We start from the raw sequence: 18,871 nt of genomic DNA on the forward strand, positions 1-18,871 counted from the left end.
TGCTGGTAGAAAGTTGGATGAGCTAAGCATGTGGTGTATCTATCAAATTCATTCCGTTAATAAAAATAAAAGACAAAACTGGCTCATTTCTCAATTTTCCATTTGTCTTGCTTAACTAAATGAAGTCCAAACACCGCATTGCTTCGTGGTCCTAGTTGAATGTTGTTGCTGAGTGGAGTCAGTTGAGATACACAGTGAGGTCACTAATGCATGCAGACTAGCTGATGAGCTAAAAAAAAATAAAAAAAAGAATTTTAAGCATTGTTTCATTTTATAAGACTGCAGGGTGCTTCTCTTTTTGGTAGTTTAATTAAACTTGCTGTTAACCATCCCTTAACAAAACTTCATCCGATTGTCAATGAGTGGCACATCGCTCCACCTTTTGAAAACACTTGATATTTCCTGTTACTTTTCATTTTCATTCATTGAAGTTTAGAAAAATAATGTACATCTAGCGCAGCAGAGCTTTCAATATTTTAGAAAGTAAAGATTTATACAACAGTTCCTTAAAAAAAATAAATGCAACAGTTAATGATGTTGTAGCGATCTCGGTTAACGCAGGCAAGCACATCACACAGGGCGAGACAATCCACACACAGACAGAGGGCAGGTGCAAACCCGGGACCTCTCGCTCTAGCCCTTCTGCTGCCTTCCCCCATGCACGCTACAATATTTAATGTAAAGTTAAAATGGTACTGTTAGTCTATTAATTTTAATAAGAAACATCAACATACTTTCCTATAAATAATGTGCTGCCAGTGTTCAGTGCCTAATCGAATGAAAGCATGTGTGAATAATTATGCCTTGCTTCTAATCTCATTGTAGTAAAGGACCTAATTGAACAGAGCTCAGGTGGCCCTTTTATTTCAACCCAGTCAAGTTCCTTGATGTACTTCGTTAGTGCTTTCAGGATATGTAACGAACTAGCTGAAGTATTTGTCTTGATGGATGCAGTTCATATTAATTGCTAGAAATGAAAAGTTCATTTTGAAAAGACTGTTCTTTCAGGTTAGCAAATTAAATTGGTTGCTCATCTCAGGGCCGTATACTGTATTTATTATGTTTGAGTCCCATTCGGGTTGAATTGATCAGTACCTATTGGTTCTGTTACGATGTTTTCAAGGCGATCCCCGATCCCAGCATTTTAGGAAATTGAGGTTCCTGTTACATGTAAGCACACGGTTGCTTCAGTTTTTAATGTAAACTAATTCAGTATTTACCTGAGAGCCTGCAGAGAAAATACTGGTTAAATCTGCTGGAGAAATGCTTAGGTTGGTTATGCTTGCAATGCTGTGTTTCTCAACTGCATTCGAATGGGGGGGGGGTGGGGGGGTGGTACAAAACATGCATAGCTGCTCGCTAAGTGAAATTTGTGAAAGCCAAGACATCCGCCTACTATTTCACACACCCTATCCATACTGAAAATCCTGCATTTCTAATCACACCAGCTCACAGGGCAGGATCTTCAGTGTTACAGTACAAAGTTACTCTAGCCATTAACCGTCACTTTTTTAAATGCTCTTACATGTGACTTCCCCGAGCCAAGCAACTCGATTTTGTATTCTGTGCTGTAGGTACAATTTCATTTAGTTTATATGTGAAGTAATAGATTTGGGAGGAGGCAGTAGGATGCTATAGTGTCATTTCAAGCATTCAGAAAATGTGAAGAGTTTTTTTCTTTGTGTGTCGTTAGATGCCTTTTAAAATAGTAGGGTCACGTTGCTATCAGAAATTGATTTTGGGTGCGTAAGAAATGCAATCTTGCACCTCTCACAGAATCCATTCCCCTTTGCATGGCAACCGTAACTCGGCTGCCAGTATAAAGGAGCTGGAATCCATGGGAGCTATGACAGATACAGCATTACACATTATGGGTATCTGCTTGCTCGAAGACATTGATAACACCACATGTGTTTGTGGTGTGTTCTAGCAAAGGCTTTTGAGCTTTAATGAGGGTGCTGTGGAATCCCTCATGGAAGGGGGTGACAGAAACCCCAACAGTGGGCTGGAAAAATCATAAAAGAAAGTTTTCTTTGCATCCTGCTAATGATGTGTACAGGCCATCCGTTTGTCACAAAGCTATTTTCCGTTTATCACAACAGCTCTTGGTTTTCCAGTCCAGTTAATGGTCATTTTGGTTCTTAACTTTGAAACCCCTTAAGGCTCTCTGTGCTTTTAGAAGTGAGGAATATATATTAGGAATCAAAAGTTCAACTGATCTAGTAAGAAATGTTCTTACTACATTGTTACTACATGTCTTAAACATTCAGTTAACATTTTTCATGGTTAGGTCTACTCTCAGCATAAAGACACTTTACGTTTATATTTCTGTTTATACATCATTTTTGTACATCTTCAGTAAGCTTTACTTAGTTATTGTCTTGGAATCTCTAACTAGACTTAATTGTATTTGCCCAGGACAGTTAATTTTCAGAAGAACATGTCTCCACGTACTCTGGCACCACGAATGTAACTCACAAAACACTATTGTTGGTAATGTGTGTTTGTGCGGTTTATCTATCCAGGAAGCCAGAGAAGGGGACCCAGTACCTGATCGAGCGAGGGTTCGTTCCTGACACGCCTGTGGGTGTGGCCCACTTTCTGCTCCAGAGGAAGGGCCTGAGCAGGCAGATGATTGGAGAGTTTCTGGGGAATCGGCAGAAACAGTTCAACAGGGATGTCCTAGAGTGAGTGTTACAGAACTCTTTCTATTTTGATGCAGGTGCAAACTTGACCCAATTAGTATTATATCTAGCAAGAAATACCATAAAACAGTAATGCACTTTTCTTTTTTTTTTTTTGCTTTTCTACATCCAAGTAAATGGCTTATTGCAACTGGAAAAAATTGAGAAAGTTTCAACCTCATAATTTAAAACTGTGCCCTTAGATGTATTTTTCAGACAGCATACAGCTGGCATTTTAATTAATGCAAACCACACAGGTTTTCAGCTCACTCTCTTGAAATAGAACATTTACTCACAAAGACTTAACACCTACAGTTTTTTTTTTTTTTTTTTTTTTTAACATCAAGCAAATGCAGAACTGGGGTCTAGTAAGTGTACAATGTCTGCACTGCGCCATTTTGTTTCTGATGAAGAAACCGTGGAACAGAAGTGCAAGAACCCTGCACTGCCCAAGGTTAAATTGTCAAGTAATTCAAACACATTATAACAAATGTGTCCAAGACAAGCCTCGATTTGATAGCATTGATTTATTCAGCTGCTGTGCAGTGGTGAGATCAATGGAATAGCTCAAGACTGCTTTTCAGCTGCTTTATCACAGCTGTGCATGAAACAGTCTGGAGGAATATAGAACCCAGAACTGAATCAAGCACGCTGAAAGACATGCTGCTTTAGCTCGACCATACATTCCAGTCATGCAGGCTTTCCCTGTCCTTGTGCTGCGCGTTAAGCTTTGGGGCTCAGCAGCATTTTGCTGTGTTTCTTTGGACTTGCATTGCTGGTGACACCCATCGAGAGAGACCCATGGGACAAAGTAACAAACACTGGGCCACAAGGCTAATTTAGAAAAAAATAATATTACATTAATCTCCCTTCTAGAAAGTGGCGGTCTGTTTATCTAAGAGACTCACTGAAATAATTCAAAACCAGACAACCCCCTGTTTGCCTAAAGTTAAACTGGTTTATCTTGGGTAAATGTTGTTTTTGTTGTTGTTGTTATTGTTTTATATGTTAAAATATAGAAGAGTGTAAAACGTGTTCAGTGTTGGCCTGTGCTGTTGTTTGCAGCTGTGTGGTGGATGAGATGGATTTCTCAGTAATGGAACTGGACGAAGCTCTCCGGAAGTTCCAGGCTCACATCCGGGTCCAAGGAGAAGCCCAGAAAGTAGAGCGGCTGATTGAAGCTTTCAGGTGTGTAACTGGAGAGACTCCGTCTGAGCTCTTGAAATAAATTGAGGCTGCTTTGCCATTGTGCACCTAGAAGTTTAACAACATGTGCATCACCATAATCCAAATATGAATGCAAAAGTTTTGTCATACATCTATATATTGGTTGGTTGTTCGTTATGGTGTAAAAAAAAAAAAAAACATTGCAAATGCATTGCCATAGGAAATAAACATATTAATTACAAATTCACAGTGGATACTTTGATGACTGGGGGCTACCCTGCATGTGCTAGGCTGTGGAACACCATGCCAAACCACAGAATAGCTTTATCAGTGTGCAGAAAGAGATGCTTATTGATCAGAGGATCAAAAATTAAAGATTAAGCGTTTTTGCCTCAGTAAGTAGACTGCTGAACAACAAACCCTGTTAAGAAATCCCATGACAGGTTACTTAGTGAACAATTAATTTAATCCTCAAGTTCGATCTTCATAGTACTCCACCATTAAAAAGGCTGTTTATGTACTTTAACCTAAAAAAAGATCTTATCAATTTGTATATTCTCCATACAATCCTGTTTAAAGAACTGAGATATGCGTAATGAATTTGGCAGCTTTTCCGGCAGGATTTTGCATGTAAAGTTGAAGTGTGTTTCTTCTGCTTCTATAAACCTCTGTTCAAAAAATATTTTTTAGTCATGACTGTTTTTTTTATTTTTTTATTTTGTATTAATATTTTGTGGTAATCCTGTTTAGATATGTTAAACGAAAGTACAGTTCATTGCTCTCTGATTTGATCATTTCCCTGTTTCTTTATAGCCAGCGGTACTGTATCTGCAATCCTGGGGTGGTGAGACAGTTTAGAAATCCAGACACGATCTTCATCCTGGCCTTTGCAATCATACTTCTAAACACGGACATGTACAGCCCCAATGTGAAGCCAGAACGCAAAATGAAACTGGAGGACTTTGTTAAGAATTTACGGGGTGAGCATCAGGAATTCATAAATAATAAACTGTTATAGTGTATGTTTGTGTATTCCATTATTACAAGCCTGATTCTAGTGGAGATATTTTTTGTACAAATAATCTCATAGCTGAAAGTGTACGTCTTCCAAACTGTATTATCTGCAAATGCGATTTAAAAATTCTTAAAGAAAGACACTGCTATTTCTGCTTGGAGATTTGTATTTCTGTAGCAGATGCGCCAGCAAAGGCATGGAGTTTTAGTTACCACAGATGGCTGTAGAACGAGAACACATAAGACGTGTTATTCCCTAATGCAGCAAGTACTCACACATTTCTACACTTAAAATATCACAGTTTTAATATAACTTCATATAATGAAGTGAAAATCATAATTGTTTAAATTACATAAATCATAAAAACGATATATATTAGGCAAATTGTAAGTGCATTGTCTTGTGTGTGTATGCATGTGTTTATTTGCTTTATTGACTTTCAGTATTCATTATCATCAGATTCAATGTAATCAATGGTTTTACTAATAAAAGCCAAGCCCTGATGGTAAAACTCCCTTCTTCTTCCTGCTAAAAATAAGCATGCCTTCTGGTGTTTTTCTTTTATTTATTTTATTAACATTTTAATATAGGAGACCATGAGCACATAATTTCTCAGCCTGTTAGAGCAATTTAAATGTAATCTACATAGATAAAGTCTATGCAGAGGACTCCTAAAGGGAACATGATGAGTAAGCTTTTCTATGTGACCTTGATGATACAGAAGGAGGGGGGTTGGATTTGCAACAGTGAGGTGCGGCCGCTGTAAGCTCTTAAATGATTACACATCACTCATTGCAAGCCAGTGTGCTAATGATGGCTCGTGTGACCTTCAGGGGTGGATGACGGGGAAGATATCCCACGGGAAATGCTGGTCGGGATCTATGAGAGGATCCGCAAGCGGGAGCTGAAGACCAATGAAGACCATGTGTCCCAGGTTCAGAAGGTCGAAAAGCTGATTGTGGGCAAAAAACCTGTAAGTGCAGTCTATGCGTGACAGGTGATCAGTACTGACATGCAGTGGATCCCAATCCCAGTCAGTAATGCATCTGATAATGTGTAAACCGCCATTTCCATTTGAACATTGCCTTATATGACCAGAAATGTGGACATTTTGGAAGGAATAGAATTAGATAAGGCACAATATAGAAGAATAAAGGGAAATAAATAGGCTCAATACCATGATGCCTGGAGGTTTCAATAAAAAGAACTAGTAGATTGTTACATTATTAACTATGTAGTAAAGGATATCACAAGCTCATTAATAGATTTAAGTAGAAATAAATGAGTGTAGTTACCATGGCAACAAAAGCTTCTAAGTACCTCCACTGTTTGTTTTCAAACACACGTTCCCTTGACAAAGGTATATTAACACTAATTGTAATTTTAAACACCATAGAAAATACATTGACATCGCTTATGCATTTCTGAAGTTCCACCACATTCATTTATTCAGGATTCGTTCACACAGGATGCACATAATCTAACTCCTACAAACTGAAAGCACAGAGAGGCAGCACTGAAAGCAAGCTTCCATTAGGTCTGACTGCAGAGTTTACAATACGGAACACTTCCCTTCATCCCTTATATGATTTAATTACAGTATCCTAGATGTTTGAACCAGAATACACAGAACAAAAGTATAGCTTGATAGTGTTGTTTCTTATTTTTACGGTATCTACTTAATGTTACTTTACGTGAAATAGAACAAGGTGATTGGCAGTCAGTATCAAGGAAGGTTTCCGTAGCTATGGGCTCCCCGTATGGGTCGTCTTGTGTCAGTGCTGCCTATAATGAGCAGTCAGGCAATGGCTCCCTTTGTCATATGGAGGGCAACTGTTCACCTCACTATCACCTGGTGTGACCCCCCTATCATGCTTGGGTGAGATTGGGAGAAAAACAGCTAAGTGCTCAGCTTGATTGGCATTGCTTTCTGAATGCAGGTGCTGTCATTTGTAGAGTTTTCATTGCCTTCAACTGAACAGATGCAAGATTTGTACTGATTCTTATTGGGCTCTATTTATATTGGAATACTACGAGTGGAAGTCTTTTTTTTTTCATTTTAAATGCATTACAATGCTGTATACAAGGACTAAACATTGTATTTGCTGTTGCTATGCATGCTTGTTATATTAGCTGCAATGTTAAGGTGTCTTTACTGAAACTCAGCTGTTGTAATGCAAACTTACACATGTGTTTCTATTGTAGATTGGATCTCTGCATCATGGACTTGGTTGTGTAGGTATTTTTTTATATATATGTAAATATGAAAGACTGAGGTTGAGCCAGCCTGATATGTACAGTGCCGGGTATTATTATAATACCTGGCAACAGAACATTCACACACTTGTGCTTTACAATATTAATGATATTAGTTGACATTGGGGTCCTGACCTTGGTTGAATATATATATATAAATATATATATATATATATATATATATATATATATATATATATATAGTTCCCCACAGTAAAAGCACAGCAAAGTGTTATTAAGCTTAATGAAAGTATGGTACAGTAAAAGCACAGCAAAGCGTAGGTAAGCATTGGAAAGCCTAGAGAGGTATAATAAAGTATATTTAACATAATCCTGTAATGGTAAACCTTTGTAAGGATTCTCAGTTAATATCTACTTATCTCCCTCAGAGAAATTAAAAACTAGAAGCCATTGCAGATTATTTTGCCTTAATATTCAATGACAACACATATGTATGTATGTATGTATCTATTAGTAGCTAATGTCAGAGAACGTATTAAATCTGATATCAGCACTGAAAGAAAAATGTTAGGCTGTACAATTGGAAATTCACTATGCCTTAGTATTTTCATTTTCCAGTATCTTGACTTAATTCATTTTTCCAGTGTGCCTCAACAACCCCTGTCTTGAAAGGTGGCAGTGGAATAGCTGTAAGCTGGCCAGTACCTGAAATGCATTCCAAGCCAGCATGAATCTTGATGCTCCTCTGAATTAGAAATAATTGTTGTTGCTATTATTAATGAAAAAAAAAATTTCCTTTTTTAAGTCTCGGTGGATTAATCTAATTATGTGTAATTGATTTTGTCTAGCACAGCAACATTTTTGCAACTTCAATTACTTAAGAATAATGTGCTGATTAATAATAAATATAGTCAAATCAATTTACTCAAAAACCCTTGGGGCTGTTTAATATGCTTCTTTTTTGTTTACATTAAAAAAAAAGGCTTTAGTTTATGACTCTATACTTCTTATATAAATATATTTTAACACTATTTTTTAAGACTCTCAAAGCTGTTTACTCCAAGTCTTCAAAAAGTACATTTTTTTTATTTCAGAAAGGGGAATGAACATAATCGTCTAAAGCGAAAAAGAAATGACTTAATACTTCATTCAAGCCCCTGAATTATAAAAGTCTTGCTTGTTTAGTTCTGGTTTGGTATCTTTAGTGGAGCAGCTTTGAGAATGGAGCCCGTACTATGTACAGTGATCTTGTAGTTGTTTCAGGTGGTGTGGTGACCCCACCTAAACCTGGGTCCTGTGTTTTTCCAATTCAGGTACTTTCTTTGCCCCATCGAAGGCTGGTTTGTTACTGCAGACTGTTTGAAGTCCCGGACCACAACAAGCCTCAGAAACTGGGACTGCACCAGAGAGAGATCTTCCTATTCAATGACCTTCTTGTGGTATGCAGCTGTGTTTCATTGCTAGTTTTTTTTTTTTATTTGTTTTATTTGAACATCTCCCTCTGCAAGTGGTTTTTATGTTTAAGTCTATTAGAGATCAAAACCAAACAGAACTATTTTTTTTTTTTTTTTTGCTTTTGCTATCTAGCACATTTGCTGTGCTGTTTATTTTACACAGTTTGTGTCTAGTCCCTTAGGTAGACATTCTGCATATTCTATCTCAATGTGTTCCTGGTCAAAGTATGTGCAGCTAAAAGATAAACTCCACAATATATAGCTATAAACTGATACATTGATTCGTTTCATATGGCTCTTCTCTGCAACACCAATTCCATATCCAAAAGCACCCAACACAGCGCAGGTCTGTTCCTGAAAGATGCACAGATGTGATTGCAGTGTTGTTTTTTCTTTCACCGTGACCTGTCTTACTATATACAAAGCTGCTATAAGGACAACTTGACGGACCCTGTATTGAGACCAGTGGTCTATTTGTGACGGTGATTAACAGGACTTACTGTGCAATTGATCTCCTGACTCTTTTAGGTCACAAAAATTTTCCAGAAGAAGAAAATCTCCGTGACGTACAGCTTCAGGCAGTCATTTTCACTGAATGGGATGCAGATTCTCCTCTTTGAAAACCAGTGTAAGTACCAGAAATCAGACCCAGAATCCCAAATATGTGTGATTTTCAGTTCACTGTAGTGCTAATTTACCAGTGTTTTATGTTTTAGGGTTTAAGTAAGAAGAAACGTAGCTAGTCAACATTCTAGCTCTTAAAACCTGTTAGAGAAGAATGGCTGTTAGAAAGTCTTTCTGTATTCTGTAAAACCACCATTGTTAAATAAACAGCTGTTTCAATGTTAAACTTAGCATGTGACCAGAGAAATGCTGCTTGTGGCTTCTGTTATACCATTCTGGAACATGTCAGGCTTAATAGGACTTTCCGTCTGTTTTTTAGATTATCCGAATGGAGTAAGGCTTACATCAGCTATCCCAGGTGCAGACATCAAAGTCCTCATAAACTTCAATGCACCCAACCCCCAGGATCGGAAGAAATTTACAGATGATCTCAGGGAATCCATCGCAGAGGTCCAGGAAATGGAGAAGTACAGGATAGAATGTGAGCAGAAATGTTCTCAAAAAACCAGGGTGTTTGTTTTTTGTTTTAGTTAAAAGAACATGATTTAGCTCCTGTGCAGCAGTCTTTGAGTCTGGCTTGACTTTCAGTCCAGTAAGCACGGCATTTAAAATTCCCTTGTTTGTAGGAAGTGTTCTCCATAATAAATGCTAAAGACAGTCCCCAAATGTGCAAAATATGTGCTTGACATGTAAGATATATGCTGAAATATTTTGAGTGTGCGAAGTTAAAATATATAAATACAAACTGCAAAGTAATGTCTAATTTCATCTTTTGACTACAGTCTACAAGGGAAGGTTTTTAAAAATGTTTTTTTTTTTTTTTTTTTTTTTTTTTTTTTTTGCAAATGTGAATGTTTTTACCACGAAACAAACTGTAACAAATGTGTCACTTTGCAGTCCTTTGCATCACTGCTGAATTTGAATGCCAGTAAATGACAGGTGAAATCTTCTGAACTGCTTTCTCTTTAGCTGAGCTGGAGAAGCAGAAAGGAGTAATGCGTCCAAGCATGGCTCAGAGCTCAGGGCTGAAGAAAGATGCAGGCAACGGTACCATGAACCGGCCCAGCCTGGACGACAGCTACGCCACTGGGGAGGGGCTGAAGAGGAGCGCCCTGAGCAGCTCCCTCCGAGACCTCTCCGACGCAGGTGAGAGACCGCGGCATCCCCCCCGTCCCAGACGCTGACATCCTGGGGAGTAATCTGCCAACAGTGTAACAAACTAGAGTATAATCAAAAGTGAAATTGAAATTATATATATGAACTATTTCTGATTTATTTTTAACATAGGTGTGTGCTCGGTTCTAAAAAAAAAAAAAAAAAAAAAATGTTTTACAGTTTTGTGTCTTGCTAAGTATTATTATTATTATTATTATTATTATTATTATTAGATTTTTTCTTTTTATGGAGACTGAAAAAAGACAATAGTGTCGCTGGAATCCGTAATGTAATTCCGTACATAAAACAATAACCTGTTTAGCTTTGACGTCTGCTGCAGGTTATACAGGCTTAGACAAATGTGCAGAGTCATCGCTTTGTGTGTATGTGTGTGTGTGTGTGTGTGTGTGTGTGTGTGTGTGTGTGTGTGTGTGACCTCGTTCCTTTGCATTGCATCGCTGAATGAAATTGAATGAAGCCTAGAACTTCTATATTCCTGCATATCAAAGATAAGTTATATCTTATAGCAACCTCTTTACACACATGCGCTTATTTTCAGCTTGGTTTAAGTTGTACATTTGTATTCCTGTTGTGTATCATGACATCTCATGTTTCAGTAACACATGCCAAGTTTGGGCATGGTCATAATTGAAAGCCATTATAAGGAAGCAGCTGATCATGGTTTCCCCTTTGACAGAGTGTTGTTTAAAACCAGCTAAACTTAATTCTAATCTTATTAAAAAGCACTTGCAGTTATGAGCAGCTCTGTTGTTTTGCTGAGCAGTGGTACCAACATCAAACGATACAAATAAAGAACAAATAAAATGAACCCATTCTAACACCTCATGCCTGTGGTGGCATGCAAGTAGGTACTGTTAACTCTAAAAAATATATTTATGTAGAATAAAAATTGGTTTAAAATAACCAGCATTGTATAGATTTTACAGCTGTGCAATGTTACATGCAGACATCCCTAGTACAATATGTTTAATGCCAGATTATGGCAGTCACCACTGTACAGCTACAAACATGCTACATCTGACCATGATAGCAAGTGGCTTTTTAATGTCACGCCTGATTACAATTAAGTTTAGCCTTCCTATGACCATAGAAATATGAAATCCACTTAGAGCTCCAGTTTTTCTTCATTGGTAGGGGAATAGTACTGTTGGTGGTTTTTACAGAAGTGGTTTGCTGTAAATGAAGAGGACCAGCAGTTTGGTGATGTTTGTTTTTATGTATTTTGTTTTCCCCATTGTGATCTGGAAAGTTTTGAGTTCATTATGTCAAATGCCACTTTAGTATTAAACGGAAGGCAATGAGGCTACAATAGGACACGACATGGTGAGATTTTTTCAGTTATTTTGATTTATTTCTATTATTCTGCCATGTGCCATTGTGTGTTAAGTGCTTTTCTTTCTTTTTTCTTTTCTTTTTTTCTTTTCAGAGCTCCTTGTCAGAATATTCATTATCTTGATAAATATATTCAACTTTGTTAACTGATGTGCTGTGTGGCTTTTTTTTTTGTTGTATTTCCCAAAAAAAGGGCCCACATTTGCCGTAGTCCTGTAGTCAGGGTTGTCACACACGTGGGTTCTTGTTACACGCTTATGTGCAAAACAGCAAGACCTTTGCTGGTTGTGCGTTCAGGTGTCCCTATTTGTTTACCTTTCTCCGGCTTGCAGGTTCCATGCAGCCAGTGTGATTTTTTCAGTGGGCCTTCCGTCATTCCGTGGCGACTGCTTCTTCTTGAGTTTTGTCATGGAAACCAATTGAATCACACTGTAGAAGCATTATACCGAGTCTGTGTAAAGCCTTATTAGTCTTAGCCCTAAACAAGCAAAGTAGTTCCCTCTTTTTTTATATTTATTTATTTTCTTAGAACAACACACAACTGTAGCTGGATATTTAGAAATTCCAGCCTTCAGTGCTGCTTTTCGTCCCCCATCCCCAGCTCTTAGTTGTACCTGTTTCAGCTTGTTGTGGGTCTACAAGCCCTAGATGAGGGATATTTACCTATATATCATGAGGTCTCTTCTCAGTCTCTAATCTATGGTATTGCATGTCCTGGGCAGGCAAGCGTGGGCGTCGCAGCAGTGCAGGATCACTAGACAGCAATATCGAAGTAAGTAGGAAGCAACTGATGTCTAGCTGCTCAATGTGATGATGTGCACTTCTCAAAGCATTTCTGTTGCACCCTTTTGCTTTATAGTTTCTCTCCTTCCTTCTTCCTTTCTTTTTTTTAATGGGTAATTTGCCTGCCTCGATTTAATATGCATGCCTGGGCTGCTTGCCATGTACTTCAGGCTTGTTTATCACGTTGTTTTTTTGGCTACAGTTAACCACCTCTGTATACGCAGCAAGCATGGTTCGACTAATTAGATTAACCCATGTCTCATATCTCTGATATATGTTTTATTTTTTATTTTTTTATTTTTTTCCTGGGACTGTGTGAAAGTGAAAACATTGTACTGTGTAATTTCAAAAACATTTTTAAACAGTTTCAAGTGGTTTTCAAATTGGTCAAAGTTCACCAGAAGGTGGGGTAGGGAGGGGGGGATGGGGACCTGTCCCCCCCCACCCCCCCCCGCCCCCCCCCCCCCCCCGCCCCCCACCCCCCCCCCCCCCCCCCCCCCCCCCCCCCCCCCCCCCCCCCCCCCCCCACCCGAGAGGTGGGCCATTTTAACAGTGTTCAAACCTTGCTCAGTAGTGAGATCATGTAGTTGTTTTAAAAATGAATCAAATATTTATTTGTATGCACTGGGAAAAACTGGATGGGAGAAAGAAATAGAAAAATGTGGATTTCATGAGATTTCATTCATCATTATACACACAATCCATGTCTACAGTTTAAAATGAATGTTAACCTGCTGGTTTCATTCAGAGCACTAACTGTCAATCTGTAATTTAAAGGAACTGTGTTCTCTCCCCTTCCTGAAATTCAACTGTTCAACTTAACATCTGTTACCAATCATCAAAACTGTAGCAGATTTATTTATTTTTTTATGACCATTTGAACTGTCAAAACGAAAGGAGATTAAAACCATCCAGTAGGGGAAAGCAGTTATAATACTTTGTGTTTCATACATGCAGAAGGCAATACTGCAACCTTTAATCTAGCCAAGCTTTTCTGGTGTGGATGTTAACTTTGCTCATTTCAGCTTCTGCATGTTGTGAGCATGGAAGTCAAGAATATGCTTTTGTCACACAGTGTACAAGCAACGTGTCCTGCCATGAATCTTCCCAGGCTCACTGGCTTACTTGCCGTTTTTTGCCATTGAAACGGGTTCATGTCCCAGATCTGCAGTGTTCAAAAAAACAATGAAAATATGCAGCTTGGGTAAAAACAGTTGGGTAAAAACTGTACGTAATGGTTCTGTACTGCGCATCAATTGAACTGCACACCCATCACTGCAAAGAGGTGATGTGTAGAGGTTCAGGAGTATGATGTATCGACTGTGAGTTCTTGGATGTGATATGGTAGGAATATTTAGATTCTGTTCCTGATCTGGTGGTTCTGTTGACCCAGGGAAAGCCCATCGTGCTTTGCAGTTTTTTTTTTTTTACCCAGCCTGCATCTTTTTATCGATTTTTTTAAAAACCTTTATTACTTAAAAATTGCTTTGATTTTTCAAATTAATGCAGTGAATTAACCTTATTAACAAATGTAATTTATAAAAGGTATAAAATGCATGAAGTTCTACAGATAGGTACTATTTTTTTACCTTGTAAAAAGATGTGCAGACCAGTCCAGAATATTTTGTTTGCAATGAGCTGATAAATTATACCTTTTTAATTTTTATGTTTGAATTACTCACTGCTCAAATTTTTGTCATTAAAATGGGCATGCAATTCTTCCTGTTTTTTATAAACATTTACAGCAGTTGTTAATAAAGCAAAAAAATTAGATCAGTGTTCAAATTCAGGTAAGACAAGATGCAAACAGTGGCAAGGAGGGTCCTGTTAGAAATGTTCGGATACTGATACACTTGAAAACTGTAACGCAGACATTGTCACACCTACCATCGCTTTAACAGTGTCACTGATTGTATTTCAAAAGTCAGTCGCTTTTAGGTCTGTTGTTGTGCACATACTGTAGGTCACTTAGCAATGGTACAGTCCCTGAAGTAATGACACTGATTTCTTCTTTCCTCCAGGGGTCCATCATTAGCAGTCCTCACATGCGCCGGAGAGCCACCTCGACCCGCGACTGCCCTTCTCGCCCACACCAGACTGTCCCTAATTCCTCCTCGCTCCTGGGAACACTTTTTGGCAGTAAGCGGGGGAAGCCGTCCTCCCAGGGCCACCCGGTCTCTGGCCCCCCTCCTCTTCCTCCTCTACAGTCTCAGCACCCTCCTCTGCTCCCCCACCCCTCCAGCCTGCACCACACCGGGTCTGTAGAGACACAAACACAGGCACAGATGCACACACACCACTCGCAGTACTGTCCCGTCCAGCAGAACCCACCTCCCTACCACCACCACCACCACTACCACCCACCACAGCATGCCCAGCACCCCCCACACCAATACCACCAGCACCCCCCCTACGTGATGCACTCTCACACGCCTCACTCCCAGCATGCACCACACCACCACGGCCAGCAGCAGCCTCCCCCTCCCCAGCCCTCGAGCAGCAGCAGCAGCAGCAAACCCAAACACAGCGGCATTAGCACCATTGTCTAAAATGCTAATAAAAATGAAGGAAGAAAGACACACGCCTTGTGTGACAATAACAGACAGGACCACTCGCTGGTTGCAGTCATGAAGGCACTTAATTCCAGGTAGCATTATTTCAAGCTGCTGTGGACAGGGAGCAAGAAAAAAAAGGCACTTGATTCACTACTTCTGTTTACTTGAGAGCCTTTGGTGTTCAAGAAGAGGAATTTAGAAGAATGTTTTCATTCTCCATGCTTACCAATCATTTAAGAGCCTCTAGACTACAAAAATAATGTTTGTGCTTGCTGTCTCACTCAGTTGCTATAACATTTGGCAAAGAAATGTCTGTCTTCACAATACCAAGGAGAAAGGAGAAAAAGGAGAGAAGTGCATCATGGTTACAGCTTCTGACTCCTTAGCAATGCGTGTGCAGAAGCAAAGTTTTATTCTCAACGAAATGGCAATATGAAAGTTGCACACTGTAAATGAATTGTACCTAATTCAAGAACAGCGTATACATCATTTAAGAATTAACAGACCCAAGAGCTTGGAAAGAAAAATATATTAAAGTACATACAGTAGATGTTCCAATATTTACTCTGTAGCCCACAGTACACCGTGAGGTCTTTTAGCAATCATAAATAAATGTGCCAATTATTAAAGCATTTACTATTTTCGTCGAATAACAAAGCTTTGTGTATATTGTGCATATTTTATAAAAAAAATATATACTAATAATAATAATAACAATAATAAATCAATTTTAAAAAGTCTGAGGCATCATATGAAAAATAGCAGGAATATAACCACCCTATTGTAGCAGATTTAGTTCACTCATTTAAAAAGAAGCTTATAAAATAGCAGGCAATTAAACAAGATGGTACATCTCTGGTTGTCTTGTTGCATCACATAGAACTTCTGAATATTTGAGATATTGCAGTTGCAGCATAACCCACTCACCAGGTGTCTGTATATAAAATACTGAGTAACAAAATGGACTTCCCAGCTGAGTCTTCAAATGTCAAGCACTGATGGGAGATCACAGCTGCTTGTACACCATTATTTTATTTTTTTAACTATTTTTTTTAAATACTGTACATTGTTTTATTAGGTTTACCAATGGTTTGATCTTGATGTGATTTCGTTAAAAAAAAAAATGGTCTTGCCTGTGCGATTTGAAGGAGATACTTTGCAATCAGGTTATAGCAGGAAAACATTCAGATCTATTTCTTCCACTTCTCTGCTCCTCACAGAAATATCATTGTACTCAGCAGGCTGAGTCTGCCCTGATTACCTCACAATGCACTCTTAGATTTGAAGTAGTAATTCGGTGGTGTATGAATTTATATGCCATGCATTGCTAGCATGTTGCAATCACATCACATTTATTTTTCAATACAAGGTGAGGGAGGAAGGGAATATTTGAATCTATTGCCAAGAAACTAATACTGAATCTTGGAGAATTAGTATTCAGCTTGTGAATTAGGTGGATATAGCTTAGTTGTTTTTTTTTTTAAACCTCTAATTTTCTACACTAAAACTGAGTTGGAGTGATTCTCTGAAGTTTCTTTTACTTTTTGATTTTCGGGGACAGCTTCTTTTAAGAGGTGTGAGTGAGTGCGTGTGTGCGAGAGAGATAGAAAGGGGCTGAGATAATGAACTCTCATCAGGTCTGACGCATTCCAAAAAAAAAAAAAAAACACATTTTTAACTTCTATTTTCCCACAATGCTTCAGTCAACTTCCAAGTAACTCAACTCAGCACTCTGTCAGTCTCCATTGAACGCAAATACTAACAATCTAGAGTTTAGCCTTTTGTCCTTTTTTTTGTATGTGCAATGTTTTTTTCCATCATAATACAACAAAATGGAGAAGAAACAAGCTCCTTTATTTGATATGTTGATTTTTTTTTTCTGTATATCCTGAATCATAATGTCCTACCCCACAGGGTGCTACAGTGGACTGTTAGGCTCTCTGTCCTTTGCAATGATAAGGAATGTGTGATAAAAAAGAAAAGTGCATGTCATGTTAATATTATGAGGCTACTCTACATATTGTATTTTTGCAGAATATATCAGTGTTACTGTTGACTATAGTTGAAGTTAAGTGATAAGAACATATTAAAATATGTTGCCTTTTCTTCTTACCTCTTTACCATTAGTAGAGTCTGTTCTGTAGTTTGCTCCTGGAGATATCAGATGAGAGGGCTAGATGTTGTACTAATGAAAATGTTTATTTTATAAAACGGCAGAAGGAAGCAAATGCATAACACAAATTGTTGAAATATTTGAGTGGCAAAGAGTGGTGCATATTTCATGCTGAACCGTTTATGTAGTGAGATAAAACTTAAGTGTTTCAGATCATCAAACAACAGAAAAAACTTTTTCATGTTAAATTCCAAAAATGGTAAATGGTGCCTAAAAATGATTTTCTAAAACAAAACACATAGAGCATGGCAGTTAGTGTAATAGGACCTACCTAAATGGTGTAAGTGTTGTGGCAGTTGGTTATACAGCTTCCTGTTGCTTGTATGGTATTAACCAGTCAAGTGAATAAATGCAATAAAACATTAAAACAAAAACAGGTTTTGAACAGATCATGCATTTAACAACAGTTCATCCTAGAACAAAACATCTGAAAACAACACCAGCCTTCTCACCTGATTTTTTCTCTTGGGAAAGCAGTAATTAATTATCTGTTAAGAATGAATTGTATGGCAATGTAAAAATGAAAAAAAAAAAAAAACGTAAAAGTTCACCTAAATATAACGTACATGTATTGTATTGCTTCAGATATGTGTGCAGCCATTCAGTGTGGAAAATGTTTTTTCCCCCCATAATGCACTGCATGCCGCAGCAGCCTCTTGTTACTTGTTAATATCAAGCTGATGGAAACTCAGCTAATGTATTTTCATTTGTGTTTTGTTTTATTTTATTTTTTTAAGTGCAACTCTTGATGTTGACTTGCTGTTCCATATTATGCTGTATGTATCTACAGTCCAGCATGCATTTCACAATGTAACCGTCGTAAAATTAAAAAAAAAAAACACTTATTCTTCCTGCAAACTGAGGAGTGACTGTGTACATAAAATTCCAAGAGCCTAGAAAAAATACCATTTCTCAAGGCAACAAGGAAGAGGAGGGAGAGGGGTGGTAATGTTGGGAGGTGGGACCAATGGAAAAGGCAACTCTGAAAATAAACTGTACATAGTGTGTATATTAGTATTCCAGCACAATGTCTGCAGTCACACTGAGGTTTCATTCCTATCTCCTCCCTAGAAAAAAAAAAATCTTGTTAGCATTTAGCTTGCCTCCGCTGTAATCTGTATTAAACTCTTCTAGGATTTAGGTCTTGAACACAGACCTGTTAAAAAACTACCACTGCTTTTCATGCTCGTCATGGGGCGCTCCTAAAGACTTGAGACTCATTTTGTAAGTACAGGGGATGAGAGGAGTGCTTTCATTTTAATATGCATTCTGTTTGTAAGTAGTTATAAGACCCTATCGATGTAAAACTATAACTGTGATAATGTCGAGAACGCAAAAAATAAACAAAGTAAGACTCCTTCATTTGTCATTTGTGTGGTGTTTAAAAAATCAAAATACAATGGCTCAACATGGGGTCTGATTGTTGCATGTTTTTCTTGTGTAAGCTAATCAGAAAGAACATATATCTGCACACAACAAAGCACTTTCCCTTAATCTTTTTATTTAACACGTGTCTCTCTTGTATATGGTGTCATGGGTGTCATGTTTCCTGGTGTCCAGTAATTTGCAAACACGTTGCCCAAGTGGACATCTCATCTGCACATTTCAATTAAGTGGATTCTTATAAAATATTGATAAAATAATTGGTTTGTGGGCTCAGTCTAGACTGCATGATTTTTATAGGAAATAGG

General features: G+C 38.1%; 1 protein-coding gene across 7 annotated transcripts in view; it reads left to right on the top strand.

Annotated features, from left to right (window-relative positions):
* Positions 1–18,537, top strand: part of iqsec1b (IQ motif and Sec7 domain ArfGEF 1b) — a 152,931-nt gene extending 134,394 nt beyond the window's left edge. For 6 of the 7 annotated variants that reach the window (XM_041224290.1, XM_041224294.1, XM_041224291.1 and 3 more), the window contains 11 exons: positions 2,526–2,687; positions 3,750–3,872; positions 4,665–4,831; positions 5,700–5,839; positions 7,072–7,101; positions 8,397–8,522; positions 9,066–9,165; positions 9,481–9,642; positions 10,131–10,307; positions 12,392–12,441; positions 14,474–18,537. In XM_041224290.1, the coding sequence (XP_041080224.1) occupies positions 2,526–2,687; positions 3,750–3,872; positions 4,665–4,831; positions 5,700–5,839; positions 7,072–7,101; positions 8,397–8,522; positions 9,066–9,165; positions 9,481–9,642; positions 10,131–10,307; positions 12,392–12,441; positions 14,474–15,001 (1,765 nt within the window). In that variant the 3' untranslated portion in view covers positions 15,002–18,537. The remainder of the gene's footprint in view (positions 1–2,525; positions 2,688–3,749; positions 3,873–4,664; positions 4,832–5,699; positions 5,840–7,071; positions 7,102–8,396; positions 8,523–9,065; positions 9,166–9,480; positions 9,643–10,130; positions 10,308–12,391; positions 12,442–14,473) is intronic. The other variant, XM_041224295.1, reaches the window with a different exon arrangement.
* The last annotated feature ends 334 nt before the right edge of the window (positions 18,538–18,871 follow it).

Source organism: Polyodon spathula, chromosome 23, assembly GCF_017654505.1.
Source record: "Polyodon spathula isolate WHYD16114869_AA chromosome 23, ASM1765450v1, whole genome shotgun sequence".
Lineage (NCBI taxonomy): Eukaryota > Metazoa > Chordata > Actinopteri > Acipenseriformes > Polyodontidae > Polyodon > Polyodon spathula.